The sequence below is a fragment of the Gobio gobio genome (assembly GCF_949357685.1).
Source record: "Gobio gobio genome assembly, chromosome: 8".
Classification (NCBI taxonomy): domain Eukaryota; kingdom Metazoa; phylum Chordata; class Actinopteri; order Cypriniformes; family Gobionidae; genus Gobio; species Gobio gobio.
In genome coordinates this window covers 22,580,314-22,599,613 of record NC_137114.1, presented here as the reverse complement: position 1 = coordinate 22,599,613, position 19,300 = coordinate 22,580,314, and the positions used below count along the sequence as shown (strand labels likewise).

Genomic DNA, 19,300 nt, shown 5'->3' with positions numbered 1-19,300 from the left:
CTATATTGTTTATCTTAAAATTGTGTGACTTTTCTCCGCCATTTAGGATCATGAACATGCATGCAAAGTTTCAAAACGCCAATGCGTAGTGAAATTTGCATAAATCAATTTTTATATGATCTTGATGTTAATGGGTCATCATGTTAATGGGAAAATTACTTCTTGAATACTTGGCAGACTTAAGCAATACTATAAGCAAAGACTTAAAGGGATAGTTCTCCCGAAAATGAAAAGTAGCCCATGATTTACTCACCCTCAAGACATCCCAGGTGTATATGGCATTCTTCTTCAGAATACAACCAGAGTTATATAAAAAAAATGTCCTGGCTCTTCCAAGCTTTATAATGGCAGTGAATGGCTGTTTCTGTCCAAAAAAGTGCTTCTATCATCAAATGAGCTCCACACAGCTTCGGGGGTTTAATAAAGGCCTTCCGGAAGCAAAGCGATGCGTATGTATAAAAAAAATTATCCATATTTAAAACTTTACTAACTATAATCTCAAATTTCTGCTAACTGTCATACGCGTTCACGAGAAACTGGTGTTCCAGCGTATGATGTATGACGCTCCGGTGAGAATATGCTAGTTCTCGCGAGAACCAAGTTTTGTTTTGCTCTATCCTCTGTGCTTCCGCATTCGTCACCAGAACTTATGCTATGCCTGCGTCCTACGTCATACACTGGAACGCCATAATAAGAAGTTTGTTATCTTTTTAAAGGTGAAACTTCACAGATTATTGAAGTAAAAAAACAGTTATAAAAGTAAAGTTATAAAAAGTTATAGAAGTTTAAGTTTATGAAAATTTCAAATATGAAAATATATATTTTTATGTTTTATATAAAAAGCATTTTTAACTCTAAATCTAAGGAAATCAAAAGCAAACATCTGAACAAGTTCTGTGCCAAGTTTTAGGTTGGTCTCTAAAAAAAATAAAAATAATTCCTGAATTCCTATTCAGAATTAGTTTGGCAAGTAATCTTAATATTTGATTTGAATTGAATCTCTAAAACACACATATAAAAAACATACATAAAGAACCAGAGCGTGTGTTATATTTTGGCACCGTATCACAAATGGAAAAACTATCGCTTTTTATCTATTTCTGTCATTTCTTTTTTCAAATGATATATAGTTTGTCAAGATTACTTTAGATTTAGACAAAGATATTATAAATGTGTAATCGCAAACGTCCCACTGGTGTGGGGGAGGGGCCGTCTTAAAAATAGTGGTTCATTTTTCAGTCATAAATTCAGATATTTATTATTTAATGTGAAAAAACTATTGATATTAAAAGTTAATTGTTTGTATCTGATTATATGTTTTTTTCATTGTGTGATTTATGGGGAATTGTATTGAAACTTTAATATTAATGTTTAAATGTTTTTAAAAATAAGAATGCTTTTAAACTTACACAATCAATGATTAAAACAGTGAATGGAGAAATTTGAGAACGATGACACTTCCACCAGAGCAGCTTTGCTTATTATTATGTAAACTAATGACCAATGCAATAAAATCAACCAAATCTGACCTTTCTGGATCTTGTACAGAAGAACAAGATAGGGTAGAGGCTGGTTCCCCTAAAGTGATGTTGAGCAGATGAAAGATCTATAGAAGTAACTCATTGTGATATTCATCATGATATTCAGCACCCGAGGGGGCCAGCCAATCCCAGTTCTTGTCAAACATGTAATTCATACAAAAGTACAACACTCCCGAAACATCAATTCATATTCATTTGAGATTCATGGAATCTTTCCCCCCAGCATTTACAACTATCCTGTATAAATCATTCATGCGAAAATGCTGACTGCGTAAGGGAGAACCAGAATTCAAACTGATATATGATACAGAAAAGGCCCCTCCATTAATGTCAATAATACACTTGGTACAAATCCCCTCTTTACAGTCAGTATGGTATAGGTGAAACTTGTGCAGGTGTCAGGTTTCATGAGGAACGTCAGCCAATGAGACATGCACATCACAGCCCTGTCAAACGCGCACCGGGGTTAAGACAGTCAGGAAGTTCCCATTCTGCCAGGAAGGTTGACAAAGGAGCTCATGTAAGAATAGAGGCAGTCATAAGCGCATGTGAACGATACCTTCAGCAGTGGACTAAAATTTGGTGAGTGGATCTTTTTTTTCCTTCTCTGCTAAAAGCACTGCAGGAGTGGAGCACTCCAAAGTAAGGAGAAGTTTTCATGTCTCTTTAATAAGGTTAGCTATATGCATATGGAATTTGGATCTTGAAGGAAAATGGTTATTTTTCATATGCACACTTCTATGATATGCAATACAGAGTAAATGAAATAGCAGCAAGCTCCAAGAAAAAATTATTGTTTGACAGCATGTTTATACAGCAAATTCATTTGTAGGATACTTTGCAAAAACCTGCAGGTGCTCAAAGCACTGCAGAACTCATCACACGCCAGGATATATATTAAAGGGTATTCAGGCGACATGACGGCTCAAATAAAGGTGTCTTTGTTCACAACTCTCAGTTAAAATTAGGCAGACGTCACATTGGTGACAGTCATCAATTAAGGCAGTGGCCTCTGTGACTGTAAACAGAACTTGTTGCCGCTTGCATTCCGTGTCCAAAATAATAGCATCAAACATGCAGATCAGTTTCAGATAACTAGTCTATTTTTTAACTTGTGTTTTGCATATTGCATGGATTTATGAGTGTCAAACTCTATTATCTATACATCTATGAAAAACAACAAGGGGAACTTGTATCCTTTACAAAACAGGAACAGTTGCATCCTCTTTTTTTTAAACAAAATCAAAACAATAATTAATCTAGGCTATCCCACTGGACAGCAATTCTGTTGCAACTCTAAAACTTCAGTGCGTGCGTGTGTGTTTGGGATGTAAATTGCGGACTGCTCGACTTCACAGTGAAGCCTTGAGAATCTATGAGGTCAAAACAATGAAACTGTCAACTTTTATCACACTTTAAGGATTTGAAAGAAGGTCGCGAGACGCACTGACAGCTAGGCGTGAGGCACTTCAACGCACTTAACACTCTTATCAACACGTTCGCCACACACATATGCACGCATGTTTAGCAATGCCTAATACAGGCATAACATGTATTAGTAATAGTGTGTTTATTATTAAGATTGTTTAATATTATACATGCATCCTTTTGACAGGATGTGAAAAATCATTTCAGGTCAAACTGGGAGCGGGAACGACTCGTGACACTCTGGTCTCCTCTCGGTTTCCAGACTATTGGTGCATATGGGACTTATTTAGACTCGTTTTCACGTGTCAGTGCGTCCTCAAAAATGAGTTATTTTTGAAACAGTGGAACATTTGAAGCTTTTATGTTTTCATTCAGCTGCTGAACTTTACTCACCCACTTAAGACTCGCTTTTATCTTCTGATGTTGCAGGTGAAGCGCAACTCTGTGCACGTGAGCGCCAATCTGAAACTAGTGCTAAGCTTCGTATGCTTCGAGTCGCTCACCGATCGGTTTGTACAGACAAAAACACACCTTACACGCCTTGAATTTGCATTAGTGAAGTTGTACAGCGGCCACGTGGAGCAAGACGCTTTCAGAAAATTACGAGTTTGCACGTTGTAATTACAAGTTCTACAAGCACGTGGAGGCTTTTTACAGTTTTTTACGAATTGTTTTGGTAATTACGACATGGCGTCAACGCATTACTCAACACTTAATGTTCTACTCAGGGACTGGAAATTGTGCATTTCTATAAAGTCGCTTTGGATAAAAGCATCTGCTAAATGACTAAATTTAAAATGTAAATATTCTGCGTCGCCTATAGCTAAGCGATTTTCTTCAGTGGCCATTCCAACAAAGAATTGTTGACAATAATGACAACAATGGAAATGTCAAACTTTTTAAATATTTAATATGTAATATGCACACAATATGTCATTTTTCGCTGCTACAGGTCGCTTATTTAAAAGAAAGATGACGCCTTAAGTTCCCGGAGCTTTTATTATGCCGGAGATGACCGCTTTCACGTTTTCCAGTCATGCGTATGTGGGTCTATGATGTGGGGTAACGCAGCGCTGTTTTATCATTTTAGATGATAGTTCCACGTGGCCGCTGTACAACTTCACTATGGCAAGACTATCAATGCCTATAAATTAATCTGCAGCGGTCAGGCGGTAAAAAAAGCTGAAATCTCTTCACGTCATGCCATGAACGCACTTTAGATTTGGCGTGCTTCAGTAGCAAAGCTCGTTTGGCTCGTTGTTATTTAAAATCGGACAATTAAATTGGTTGACACTTAAAGGCGCAATATGTAAGATTTTTTTTATTAAAATATCCAAAAAACACTAGAACAATGTTTTGTTGACTTGTGTACTTACATTATCCCAAATGATTCCAAGAATGTTTAAATCCAGAGAAATAAGCAATTTTAACCAGGATACGGACCGTGGTTACCCTTGATTTTTTTTATTTTGTTGAAACCATGGAAACACTAAGGACGCTTTAATAGATTATATGTTTTATTAGACAGGTGGGCAACTTTTTGGATACATTTATCAATAGAAAACAGTGCTGCGTTACCCCACATCATAGAGACCCACATACTCATGACTGGAAAAAGTGGAAGTGGTCATCTGCAGTATTATAAAAGCTCAGAGAAATGAAGGCGTCATCTTTCTCTAGCAGTGAAAAATTACATATTGTGTACATATTACATATTAAATATTTAAAAAGTTTGACATTTCCATTGATGTTTTTATTGTCAACGATACTTTGCTGCAATGGCACGCTGAAGAAAATCGCTTAGCTATACACAATGCAGATTGTTTACATTTTACATTTAGTCATTTAGCAGATGCTTTTATGCAAAGCGACTGAATTATAATGAGCTTCTGAAATGTCTTTGAAAATGGGGGCCTTGCATTCAAAACGGATGAGAACCACTTGTGTAGGCAGTTTTTTCTTGCACGTGTAAGTTGACACGCATAGCGTACTTTTTTAGATTTCACAGAATGATTCTGCTACACTGGTTCACAGCTCAGCTTCAGTCAGCTCAGCTTCCTGTCCTATTCAGTGCGGCAGGGACCAAGGAAGTGGTGAGTGTGTAATTAAACTCTGTTCTATCAATATTTAATGCCCGGGAATAAGCCTTTATAGTAGTTTCAGTGTTTCGTTGGCTGTTGGATGTTTCACTAGTGATGTTTATTTGCATTTGCCATATGGTCAGTGGCAGTGCAGATACTGAAAATAACTCAACTAAAAGTGCTTTAGGTGTTTCCCTCTATGTAAAGACAGGTTTTTCTTGGAAGAAAACAAACTTTGTGGGCTACTTTTTCCAGGTTGTGGTAGATATATAAAAATGCTCATTAATATTATTATTTCTACCATTACTACCCCTTAAAAAGTGTACATTGCAGGGCAACCATAATGCTTTAAGGAGATTTCTGTCTCAAAAGCTCTATTTCTGAAGCATGAACAGATTCTGCTAGCTTATTTTGGTCAAGGCAACAGTGCATGTCTGTAAAATAAGGCTACCTGTGGTCTAGCAGAACACAGAGCGGAGGACAAACTTGTATGCAGACTTAGTTCTGTAGACTTCTTCTCTCAAGTGACCAAATGTTTGACTGTTTGCACAGTCATGTTGGCTTTCAGATACTGAATGAAGATTGTGCAACACGTCTTCATTGCACTAAAAAACACTCTTTAACCATGTTATGGTCATGTTTGTGAACATTGTCAGTTGAGTTTTAAGGGTTTTGAGTTCCGTGTCAACAGGCGACCTAAATGACGACACACTTAAAGAAAATGTCAAAACACTACACGCCAGACTTGAGGTTTCGTTTCACGTACAGAATTTTTCAGCAAATTTCCCTTCTACAGGCTCCACAGTTCCTGAGCCGTCTCATACTCGAAAATTTTTTGGGGGGGTTTGTGTGCTTGCGTATCTTGTCGCTCTTTTTTACCCAGACTTCCGTCATCAAACTACTTTGTGACACAAACCTTATGTAATCATATAATCATCACCTTATTTTATGAGCTCCGTGTGGTCGGTTGCTGTGGTTAGGTTTGCGTCTGTTTTTATGTGCTGCTTTTCTCTGTAACCCTTTGATGAATGTTTGATGTCCCTACTATTGTTCTGTAGGTCCTGTCTATCATCATTTGTGCTCTTTTGTAACAAGTCAACCCTGTCAAGGCAATATATATATATATATATATATATATATATATATATATATATATATATATATATATAGAGATATATATATATATATATATATTTAAAGGAATATATAACTGTTGTTCCAACTGTTGTTCCTCTGTGAAATGCAAAAGGAAAGTGCTTTGAATAATGTGCTGGTCACTCTTTTCCATGCAATTGCTATGAATGGGGACTATAGGATGATGACTTTAGAAAAATTATAGCAGAAGAGTCATATGGACAACTTCTTTGATTTTATTGGTGCATTTGAGTTTTTTCAGTCCTGGAAAACCAGCACAGTCTTCGGAATTTCTAAAACCAACATAGAACAACTTATGGGATGAGAAAAAAAGAGAGAGATATAAATAAGATCATTTTTTATTTGGGGGTAAATATTCCTTTAAATCTAATGCTAAATCTAAAACTATTAGAGTTATCATTCAGACCTTATTTTAATTTCTGTTGTTTGATCTGTGCTTTCATTGAAAGTCTTTCCCCATGTACCATTTTAAGAACGTACTAAAGCCTTCTGTTTTTCAGCTTCTGCAATCACACCTGTGAGACATTTGTTTGTGTGTCTTTAAAAAACTTTCACTTTCAGTTCATGCCAAATTTAAACATTTACTAAAAATATGTCTATTAGGTTTAGATCTCTGTGGCATTGTTGAGGTTTTTGGTTCACACAAGGTGATGGCAGCGAGGAACTGTATATCAGAAGAAGGCTGTCTATGTTTAGAATCTTTGTTGCTATACATAACAGGTCACAAGTGCCACTAAGCCAGATGTGGAGGTGTGAAATTTTGAAAAAAAGCTGGAAGAACAAGTATTCACACTTTGCAAACTGGCATAATGGTGAATAAAACAACAATATGTTAAACAGAATTTGATTTAGGCAGCTAATGACTGAAAAAAATCAGCCTCTTGCACAGCCTAATCATTATGCTTTAGAGTTTAGAGTTTATTACAAGAAACCTTCAGAAAAAGAAGCTTTTTAATGTTCACCTTCACATGCAATGAGAGTTTTTGTCCTACTTATTGTCAAATCTGGTTAGGACACTGTGTAATACTACTCTTATAGAATTTGTGCCAAATGTTACATGCAATGCTGACATTATAAACATACTTACTGATTTAACTGGGAGTAAGTCCGGCCTAGATATGTTTGAGACACAGACGACTGTTTGTGACTCAGACTAAGTAAGCAATCAGACGAGATTAATTTTCATAAGAACGGCACAAGGCGGTTTCTTAGTCACCAGTTTATTTGCCCCTGTTCTTAATTTTCAGGAAGTAATTATTTTTGTGCTGCACAGAATAATTTTCATATCTTTTTTTATTTGACTTCCCTCATCTGCCTGAAGTCTATATGACATCAACTGACACTATTGACTTTCTTGAAGGCACAATATTTAAGATTTTTGGATTCAAATACCCGCATTACCCTCGATTTCTGTAGAAACCATGGAAACACCAAAGACGCTTTAATATATTATGTGTTCTATTAGACAGATGAGCAACTGTTTGGATACATTAATGGACAGAAAACTGAACATTGTTATATACAGTTAGTCTTATTGTTTAAATCTCGATTTCTTGATTTACCATGAGTACCATGTTTTACCATGCCTAATATCGTTCTAGCTCACTGCAGTGTGCAACAAGTGTCTCATAGTAGCCACCGAGCGAACGCAAAGTGAAGCATTATAACATATCTTTCAACACACTCAAATAATGTATCTAATATGATAAGATATGCTATGCAATATGATATGCATGACCAGAAAAAGTGGAAGCGGTAATCTGCTGCATAATAAAAGCCCCTCAAATCCAGGCTTCGCTTTTGTTTTGAATAAGCGACCTCTAGCAGCAAAAAATTACATATTGTGGCTTTAATACATGTTCCTGCTCATTTTTTGAAGGATTCATCTGTAAATGTTCTTCCACATGGTTAAAAGTTTAGCTTCACAATCTTTAATCAGAAATGGGAATTGAAACTTCCTCTATTTCTGTAGTCATTTGTAGACTTGTTTCCTACTGCTTTCAACATTGACACACCACCATGAGCTCAACCTGTTTTGGTGAACAATGGAAGACGCAGAGATCCCACACTGTAGAACGAGGCAAAAAAATTAAAAATCCTGTTATACTTTTCTGTTGTTGATTTATGATTTTATGAGGTATGAAAGAGGTTTTTCATTGGTGGCTTTGCTGCAGGCTCATGTCGGGCCTCTTTCACAGGCCTACGTGTATTAATGATAGAGCACAAATTAGATGGAGGCAAAACAAGTGCAAAAGCTGGAGAATAAACCAAATTCAATTTGAATTCAAATACACAAATATATTAGCCAATTGTTCAGTAATACAAGCTTCAGGAGGACTGTCAACTCGCAGGCGTTGGACTGCACTGATAAATATTTTAAAATTGGTTCAGCTTATTATTTCTCTGAGGCAGCCGGGCGCACCAAATTGTAATTTAGGGAGGGGGTCGGAGGGGGTTTCAGACGGCTGTAGGTTACTGTTGATGGGAGATTTGCTGTCACATTTTTACAAGCTTGGATTGTGCTTGCTCTGACAACCAGTCCCACATCTTCTGATTAACAGCTTAATTGAGAGAATCTCTCTTGCCGTGACGACCTGAATTGAGCGTGGAAATTCCAAATTACGAGACGAGTTAAGCCACTGCAATCTCTCTCTCTCTCTTTATGGAGCCAGGCTGTTTTGCTTTTTTTTCTGGCTGCTGCACAAATACTGCAGTCCCTTAAGGATGATGAGTTTGCCAAGACAGCCTATCATTACGACAGACATCCTGGTATCACTACCATAATGCTTCTTTCATTTTCACTTATTAATAGTTTTGGACACACATGTACACACATGTTGAAGTCAGGACAATGTAATTAGAACAAAGTGTTCCAGGCTGGTTTCGGCTCCTGTTACTATTATATGATAATTTGCTAATTAGACTAACAAATATAGCCTTGTTAGGGTCAAAGCAACCTCTCTGCTCAGTGCAGTTCTAAGTATTCACAGGTTGTTGTACAAACAAAGCTTATTTGACAGAATCAAACATTTTTTTTTGCTTTTATTGACATGTTCACACATCACCACCAAGCCACCACGTATCTCTGTTGGGCAGTAAAGGCCCTGAGACCTCAAGTGAAACCGAAGAATGAACTGGTGTTTCAATAGTTTGAAAAAGCTTGCCAAAGAAAACTTTCTGGCGTTTTGGTTGTTTTTATTTTGTTATTGAGAGGAAAGTCCACAGCACATATTTATATATTCATACAGTGCATCCGGAAAGTATTCACAGCGCTTCACTTTGTTATGTTACGGCCTTATTCCAAAATTGATTAAATTCATTATTTCCCTCAAAATTCTACAAACAGTACCCCATAATGACAACGTGAATGTTTGAACAATGTGTGAAGTTTGTTTGAAATCTAAAAATAAAGAACAAAAAAATCACATGTACATAAGTATACACAGCCTTTGCCATGACACTCAAAATTGAGCTCAGGTGCATCCTGTTTCCATTGATCATCCTTGAGATGATTCTACAACTTGATTGGAGTCCACCTGTGGTAAATTCATTTGATTGGACATGATTTGGAAAGGCACACACCTGTCTATATAAGGTCCCACAGTTAACAGTGCATGTCAGAGCACAAACCAAGCAATGAAGTCCAAGGAATAGTCTGTAGACCTCCGAGACATGATTGCATCCAGGCACAGATCTGGGGAAGGGAACAGAAAAAACTCTCTCCCAATGAGCACAGTGGCCTCCATTATCCGTAAATGAAAGAAGTTTGAAACCACCAGGACTCTTCCTAGAGCTGGCCACCCAGCCAAACTGAGCGATCGGGGGAGAAGGGCCTTAGTCAGGGAGGTGACCAAGAACCCGATGGTCACTCTGACAGAGCTCCAGCGTTTCTCTGTGGAGAGAGAACCTTCCAGAAGAACAACCATCTCTGCAGCATTCCACCAATCAGACCTGTATGAGTGTCCAGACGGAAGCCCCTCCTCAGTAAAAGGCACATGACAGCCCACCTGGAGTTTGCCAAAAGGCACCTGAAGGACTCTCAGACCATGAGAAACAAAATTCTCTGGTCTGATCAAACAAAGATTGAACTCTTTGGCCTCGTGTCTGGAAGAAACCAGGCACCGCTCATCACCTGGCCAATACCATCCGTACAGTGAAGCACGGTGGTGGCAGCATCATGCTGTGGGGATATTTTTCAGCGGCAGGAACTGGGAGACTAGTCAGGATCGAAGGAAAGATGAATGCAGCAATGTACAGAGACATCCTTGATGAAAACCTGCTCCAGAGCGCTCTGGACCTCAGACTGGGGTGAAGGTTCATCTTCCAACAGGACAAAGACCCTAAGCACACAGCCAAGATAACAAAGGAGTGGCTACGAGAAAACTCTGTGAATGTCCTTGATTGACCCAGCCAGAGCCCAGACTTGAACCCGATTGAACATCTCTGGAGAGATCTAAAAATGGCTGTGCACCGATGCTCCTCATACAACCTGATGGAGCTTGAGAGGTCCTGCAAAGAAACTGCCCAAAATAGGTGTTCCAAGTTTGTAACATCATACTCAAAAATAAACATAGCATCATACTCATACTCAATAAATCTGCAAATAATTTCATTAATCCATTTTGGAATAAGGCTGTAACATAACAAAATGTGGAAAAAGTGAAGCGCTGTGAATACTTTCCAGATTCACTGAATCATCTAAACACCGCTCTCAGCAGTGTGGGTGGTGTTGGGATATTCACTATATATAGCATGTTTGAGCTTCAGCAAGAACCTATGAGGTTCATTCTCATGTGTTATGCAGTACATTTGAGCTTCTGCCAGAACCAAGGAGGTTCATTCTTGTGTTACGCAGCACGTTTGAGCTTCAGCAAGAACCAATGAGGTTCATTCTTATGTTCCGCAGTACGTTTGAGCTTCAGCGAGATCCAATAAGGTTCATTCTCATGTGTTACGCAGCACATTTGACCTTCCACAAGAACCAATGAGGTTTATTCTCGTGTTACACAGCAGGTTTGAGCTTCAGCAACAACCAATGATGTTCATTGTCATGTGTTATAAAGTTATAAAGTAGAGAACCCTATAGAAATATGGGTTATTTTTGAGCACACTTTAATGTACAGTGCTATATTAACGCTATCAATGACTTTCATATCTGATCTGAGGGGAATAATAAAATATACACACCTATATGTCCCTCTCTCATACCTAGTGTAGGAAAATCCACCAAAAAGGGCCGCTCTCAAATAAATTGTTGGAATGTCTGATTCATTCAAGTGAACTAATTCATTATGTTGTCTTTGTCTAATTTACCTGTTCTTTTTGAGATTGTTCATTCATTCAAAATAACACATCAAAAATGCAACTGATTAAATGATAAATTATAGGCCTATTGTTTATAAACATATGTAGTCAGTCTTTGCACAGGGAAACCGTCCAAAGTGGACATCCAGTTGGGGTAGTAATGTGAATGGAGAAAGCAGGTGTGCAAAGTCCTGGTGTCACTTCCCTGCATGGAGATACTAGTTATTGTCATAACAGCAGGAAGTGGAAGCCCAACACAATGGGCACCAATAACAATATCTGGATGAAGAGTAGAGGCTTGTGAGATTAAAATGCAGGCCACAGAAGGGGAATTTGGACCTTGGGCACAACGCTTATTTGATTGTATGGCAAAAGCCATTGCTATAATTAATCATTTTAGCTAGGACTCGGGAAAAGGTCATTCCCGGGCTAGTTTCCATTTCCTAGTCCATAAGTGGGAACAAAAATAAATAGGTGTAATTGTTAAGAGGAACAGCCAGCGGAAGCTGCACTCGGCCAGCTGTGTGTGTCAAACATCTGCCTGGATTATGATCAGCAGGCTGTTTTGGGAAGTCAAGTCTTGACAACATAATTGGTTACATTCCTCCTTCAGTAAATGTGTATTTGTGTTTTAGTTTTATCGATTAAAGTCATTTGGCAGCTTGTCAGATGGTTTCACAATGAAGGCTGTTAAATCATAAAGGTGTGAAACAGGTTGATAAATCTCATGTAAGTCTGAAATGAATGCCCTCTTACTGTAGCAAGAAATGAGGAATAACAAAATTCCTGAATAACAAAATTATTTACATTTCTTTTAAAATATCTCAAATTCTGCTTGCCTCCAAGCAGGAAGAGCTTAATAATTTAAGTTTAAGACTGCGTGAATGGTCTGACAAATATATATATATATATATATATATATATATATATATATATATATATATATATATATATATATATACACATACACATACACATGTATTTAACATCTGTAGTTGTTTGATTAACACAAATGACAGACAGGTATTTAATTAGGCTGCTGAATGAACGTAATATGCTGTGTGCGTGTGCATTTGACTATTCAGGCGCAAGGAGAACTGATCGCGCGTGCGGCAGAGAGAGAGAGAGTGCACGCGTTGTGTGTCATTCAGCGCAATTCCGCTATCCCGCCTTCACTAAATTAATCCATAAAGAATTATAATAATTGAATTGTAATTTTGTGAAATGGCGATCTTGTCATTTCTTTTGGCTGTATAGGCTCTAATTATATTCAACCTGCCAAAGTGGTTAGTGGGAGTGGCTGCCTTACCCGCCACAGCTAAAATCTACCTGTATTTGAACCACTATTGTCAAAGATGATTGACTATGTTTGGATTGGCGGTATGGTTCTGTTTTGGGCAAGAACTCCCTGCACATCCATGCATGGATAAGAACAGGGAGAGCAGCAATAACCCCCCTTAGGGTAAACAGAACAGAACCAACATAATGTATTGCAGATATCATTAATGTATTTAATGTACAAAATAATTTGGGAATTTAGTCTGATTCAAAGGGAATCAGAATACCAAATGCTGACTGGACGAGTGGAGCAGCTGGGGATGGAGGAGGGTAAATGAGCTCTGGATAACGCGATAGCTGCTGATAGTACTGAAGGAGCTTATATATGTATGCTGTGATAGACGTCATATTCCTATAGGTAGACGTGATCAGCTGACAGTCAGCTGATGCGAGCTTGACTAATGTGACCCGCCAGAACTGACGCTACACTTGAATTCCTTTGAGCGTGCTTTGGAAATGCCACATCCCTTACCCCATTAGTTTCAACACTACTAACACTATGCCTCGCAAATTATTTAAATGAGGAATATTGTGACGTGTACGTTCCCAGAAGAAAACTTCAAGGCTACGAAGCGTTTCAGGGAGTTCAGAAATCTGCTTACTGATATAAAAAAAATGGTGACAGTTTTTTTTTTTTTTAATTCACGCTAAAAGAGCAACATTACACACTAAAGAAAGTTGAAAATGTAACTTTTAGATGGACACTAGCATACAGTATGGCCTATAAGCTAATACATGTGAACGAAAAGCCACAAAACTCCGAAAATTATGATTTCAAGGGAGCAAAAATGATGAATACCCACACTGTGCAGGAATTGACTGTCATGGGAAAATAAACTAAAAACTAAACCAAAACTGCTTAGCATGACTGGCCTGCATGGGCCTCAAAGGAGCTCATGGCACCCAGCATCAGTTTCCCGTTGACTGTGCTTCAGTAAACAAAAAAAAGGTGCTTTCACAAGTGCACATCAGACCACAAACTTGATAAACCATGAACCACAAGTCAGCCCTCAGTAAATTCATGATAAGACAAAGCCAACAGACTAACTTCTGTTGAACTTGTCCTATTTAATCTGATTAAATTCCTAGTTGTTTAATAACACTGACATATATTTTCAACTATGGCATGTCATGGTGTAATAGATTCTGTGATCCGTTTGAGATTAGAGAATGTTTTTCTATGTGAATTTATCTAGGTTACACATAGGCCGGGTTCAGAGGGTTGACTCTCTATCAAAGCTTTTGAGAAATCTAAATAGTGTTCTAATGTGTAGAGTAATTTTTTCCTCCTCCTTTCTCTCTTTTCCTAGAATAAGAAGATGCTGCGTTTACTCATTCTGTTTTTGATTCTTCAAGGTTCAGGTAAGTTCATTTTATCTACGCTTACATTATTCTGTCGTTCTTTGATCAAAAGTTCTCTGTCATATTAGATGCTTATTTTTGGTCTCAATCCATCTTTTTCTTCTCATGTCTGTCTAAAGCAACTGCTTCAGTGACAGGCTTGCGAACCAATCCTCCTGTTACTCGCCATTTTGCAGACCCTTTTCATTTAAAACATCTTGAACACATTCAGTTTTACAGAAGAGATTTCATCAAATGAGGGCAGTTCTCTATCAGCCACTTAGCTGCGTGCTTGAAATGCTATATATACAGTATATTTATATTTTTATATACATACAAGTTAAAATAGTCATTTCACAATGGGGCTGTTTCACCTTCACTATCTGGCAGCCGAATGACCTCTGAAGATACTCAGTTGTGACCTTTATAATAATTGGTTAGGTTCATATGATCGCTAACCTCTTATTTATGTATTCTAATTAACAGTTGCAACATCAGAAGACACAGAAGAAAACGCTTCAGGTATGACACATCTCTTATTTTCTGACAATTCTAAAAGTTAAGTACACTTTCTTCCCCAAAAATCTATAATGTAAGATAAAGTATATATAATATTGAAATAAATAATTATTTCATTATTTTATTTTATTTTACTGTAATGCAAAAAAAAAAAATATTAAAACAAGGAGAACCCAATGGGATTTACCTATGGGCAAAATAATTGGGAGAAAGTTGTAACAATGAGTTTGGGAGTATGTGCTTAAGTGTGTTGGTGTTGGAGTGAGGGGTGAAACATGACGCCCATAAAGTTTGGTAAATAACCATCACAATATTATTTTTAATGTATTTTTCTATCTTCATATTCTCATTTACCCAGGTGACATTGATGATGAGGATGGTTATATGGATCAAAAGGAAGGTGGGTATTCCTCTCCAGTCGCACATGTAACATGAAGACAGGTTGTTACTGTAAGATGTGACCAGCTCATCCGCCACATTAATTCCTGAAAGCAATCAATTAGCGTCTCCCAGCAGAGCGGCGCTGATAGCCCCAGTTCCATCCGCACCACTGTCCGTCCCCTTAATGGACGTTGGCAGTCTCATTCAGCTCTCCTGTGCGAGGAGCTGTCCGTCTTCATCAGCAGAATGATTGCTCTCTGATAGAATTACTGAGCTGTTAAAGCAAGCCCTGCTCACCAGCTCTGGCCAGAGGCAGATGGGAAGGGTGGGAGGTGATATGGAGGGAAGTAAAACTCTCCAATATGAGCACGCTCAGAATTGTGATTCATTTCCCAGCTAATTTCCTAGAAAAGGCAAAAAGAAATGTCAGTGATTAACAAGAAGAATTGGCTCGAAGATGTGGCCTAGATACATCGAGCTATGCTGCTCGTGTGGGTGCAAATCGCCTAGGTGGTTTTATCGCCTTGCCATTAAAACTGCTATAAAAATGTCCCTAATATGTGGCAGATATCACTCTATAAACAGTAAAAAGAACTTGGCTGACCAACGACAGACGATGGAAAGTTTGAGAAACCTGCATTATTTTTTAGCACTTCTATTTAGTGCCTCTAGAGGCACAGAAAACATGCACAGTAGCTTTAACAAAATGGCTTAAAAGCCCTACAAAATCATTTTACAAAAGCTGTAATGGGTCCCTGTTTGAACATATTCATATACTGGCATAAAACATTGTTACCATTGTTGATGTGATAACAGTTAATCCATGAATATCATCCTTGTGTTTGCTTTTTTTCAGAGAATAATACGGTTCATCCTGGATTAGATAAATCCACAGGAGATGAAGAAGCTGGAGGTTGAAAAAAACTTAAAATTATTCTATATATGGATACATTCATATTTCAGATTTGCATTAATGAACATGTGCACAAATTTAATGTACATCCTCCTTGTTTTTATTGTTAATTTGTAGGTGCAACCTTGGTAATCATCATAGCTGCCGTTAGCGTCACAGTTCTGGCCATTGGGAGTATTGTAGGTAGGTTGGATCCGTTAAAACAGGCATTTACTAGACTATTAGTGTGCTACTAAAGTCATGCATTTAGCTTTCACAAATAGTATTTTAAAAAGATGAAATTTACATGAAATATCTAATGTTTGTTTCCTGTTGATGTACGAGCTGTTCTTCCATTCTAGCAAATTGCAGCTTGATCTCATAAGTATTCTTAGGTATTTGTATATCATAACATTCACATGTACATTTTTGTGTATTTTGATTATACACCGAAATGTACATAATTGCACATTGTATAAAGTCAAAGTATTTAGGGTTAGGGTCATACAAATATGAATGTTTCATATATTACATTTAACTAGTATGTATATACTTTAAAACCCCTAACCTCACCTATTCTGTGAACCTGCTTATTAACAATATAATATAATGTAATATAATATATATTTTTAGTGATAAAATCTGCCGAAATGTTGCACAAAATAGAATGAAACTGTTCAAATTAGGTCAATTAAATCAATTAATTTGATGGCTTTGAACATATGTAATTTATGTCATTAATTGAATGCATTTAAAACAACCTACTAATTAGATGAATTCAATATTCTATAAACTCAAAAGGATTAATAAACATGTGTAAGTCTCTAAAGTTGTTCATGTGTTTTAGATGCTGTCAATGCTGTCGAAAGTAAAGTACATTTCGGTGCATATGCAAATGTATGAAAACGTGTGCTAGAAACACACTTTACATACGATACCTACGACTACTAATAAGATCACGTTGCAAATGCAAGCCCAGGAATACTTCCTTTTAATTATAGTTTTATGGGATACATGCTGTAAATGAGTAACTAAAGGTTTTGTTTAATTGTCACAGGTCGTTTAATATGGGTGTGTACTTTCCAAGAACTTTAGACACTCACTGAATATAAATCTGTAGGCCAAATTCTTGTCAAGCCAAACTGTGACGTGTGCTGGATGTCCTGGTTTATTTCACCAAAAAAAGCAACACGATTTTCATACAGTAGGCGTTCTGTGAGGTCAATCGGTTCTTAGACTTAAGATGTGACAATGCCAAGCCCTGTAATGCAAAAACTAAAATAAAAATCTTTTTTTTATCTTTACAGCTATTGTCCTCTTCAGACGCTACTTGCAAAGCCGAGAACAGGGGTAAGACTGATTTAGTTTTGCTTGCCAGTGATTTCAAATGACCTGTGCGTCAGGCAAACATATATTGAAGAAATGTTATTAACGACTCATGCTGGGCTGAATATAACAAAATCCATTTGACAGAAATGTGTGTGTACACCCCACAAACTATTTCCCGCATTTGCAATGTGGATTTGTGCATGCCTTTGTGTGTAGAGGTTTGACTGCTTCACTCTCCATAATAATTTTTAAAATATTGAAGCTATTTGCACAGCTATAGCTTATTAGTTGTTCCACATGGTTCCTTATTATCCTTATTACTGGATCTAAGAAGGATTTGGCAGTGCTTACTGGAAAATGGGTGGGAAAAAAAGATAATTTCTCACCTTTAGCTTACTCGACACTTTATCTTGAGTGACACATCGGTGCTTATATTTACAAGGCGGCTTTATTGCTCCACCCCGTCAGCTTTTGGGGTGGTTCAACCAGTTCGATGGGTAACAGATCTATGAATCCCTGGTAACCCACTAAACACAAGACGACATCAGTATGCGAGACAATAGAGGGCCGCATGCAGGAGGGATAGGCCACCCTTAGCAGCGGGTTGGTACATGTGCATTGATGACTCCACTTTCCAGCCATCTGTCAAACGCCCCTCAAGCCCTGAGCTGTTAGAAACAAGTCCCTGAAACAAAAAGAAAAAAAAGGACAGAAAACAAGCCAGGCGTTGACTAACATGAACAAGATATGGCCTGCTAAACTCTATAAGAGTTTATAGTGTGGGAATATGTCATGGCCACATTTGAAAATGAAAAGTTGCATTTAAAAAAAAATAAGAAAACCGACCTTTTCCATGTCTGTTTGTCGAGATGTTATCAGGCAAAAACAGTCAGCGACAAACTGCCTGAACCAGTTTATAAGAGAGAGAGAGAGAGAAGGAACAGGGAAGTAAAAAGGTGTTGCATTTTGAATTATTATTGTTCTTTGTGCAAACACAGCCACACACCGCATGTCCTCACCTGAATCAGTAAAGTAAACAGTATACCAAATTACATGCCGTTTATCTATAGGCCTACATTGCATGTAAATGTTTCATTATTTGGTCAAGTCTCTCATTTTTATACACTGCATCTCTAAGTAAGCATTCGGTCCCCTGTGCATTTAAAGAAACGGTTCGCCCAAAATTTTGTCATCATTTACTCACCCTTATATGTTCACAAAAATGATATCAGTATCATTGACTTAATGATTTTGTCAAAGAGGTTAACAGATTTGGCCCTGTCCCAAATGGCACACTTCATGTGCACTTGTGGTCTTGTAGACTTACAATGGCCACCGCTTGCATGTGTCTGTTAGGGCAGAGGTCTTCAACTTCAACACCTGCCTGTGCATTTTCAAGCAAACCCTGAAGAGCTTGATTAGCTGCTTCAGGTGTGTTTGATTATGGTTGGAGCTAAACTCTGCAGGACAGTGGGTTCTCAGGAGCAGGGTTGAAGACCTCTGCCGTAGCTATGATGTCCCATTTGTCATTTTAGGTTTTTTTTGCGGCAGATATGCACCCTTGATTTGCACTTTTGCCAAGCCTGCAAGCCCACAAGCTCCACAGCAGACATCTACCAGAAAGTCAAAGCGGTATTACGCAATGAAAGTTTGGACTCGGAGGAAGATCATTAGGGCTTAGGGTTCAATGGGTATAATGGTGCTAAAGGCACACATTAAGAAAAAAAAATGCTTTTTACTACTCCTAAAGTGTATGATTAAAAAATCTTTAAATGTATGAGTTGGTGAGTGAGACATTATACCCCACACTGGGTAAAAGGCTCACCAGCATGAGATAAAAGGCACAAAGCATTGATACAAATACTAAATAATAATATGTTTATTTTTTAAATGTTAAGTTAATATGTGTTCAAAACAATCACTTTAGCACATTTAGTCTATATATATATAAAAAAGTAAAAATGTACAGAATTTTTAGACAAAGGTTTTCT

The 19,300-nt window shown here is 37.6% G+C and overlaps 1 protein-coding gene across 5 annotated transcripts in view; it reads left to right on the top strand.

Annotated features, from left to right (window-relative positions):
* The first annotated feature begins 1,735 nt into the window (after nt 1–1,735).
* The window catches only part of LOC307130904 (uncharacterized protein), a 25,525-nt gene continuing 7,960 nt past the window's right edge, over nt 1,736–19,300 (top strand). The window contains exons 1-8 of one of the 5 annotated variants that reach the window (XM_079824199.1): nt 2,015–2,123; nt 5,004–5,062; nt 14,158–14,209; nt 14,675–14,710; nt 15,066–15,107; nt 15,945–16,001; nt 16,119–16,184; nt 17,288–17,330. In XM_079824199.1, the coding sequence (XP_079680325.1) occupies nt 14,167–14,209; nt 14,675–14,710; nt 15,066–15,107; nt 15,945–16,001; nt 16,119–16,184; nt 17,288–17,330 (287 nt within the window). In that variant the 5' untranslated portion in view covers nt 2,015–2,123; nt 5,004–5,062; nt 14,158–14,166. Of the gene's footprint in view, nt 2,184–3,398; nt 3,479–4,968; nt 5,063–14,157; nt 14,210–14,674; nt 14,711–15,065; nt 15,108–15,944; nt 16,002–16,118; nt 16,185–17,287; nt 17,331–19,300 lie in introns of all 5 variants that reach the window. The other 4 variants (XM_079824196.1, XM_079824197.1, XM_079824198.1 and 1 more) reach the window with 4 other exon arrangements.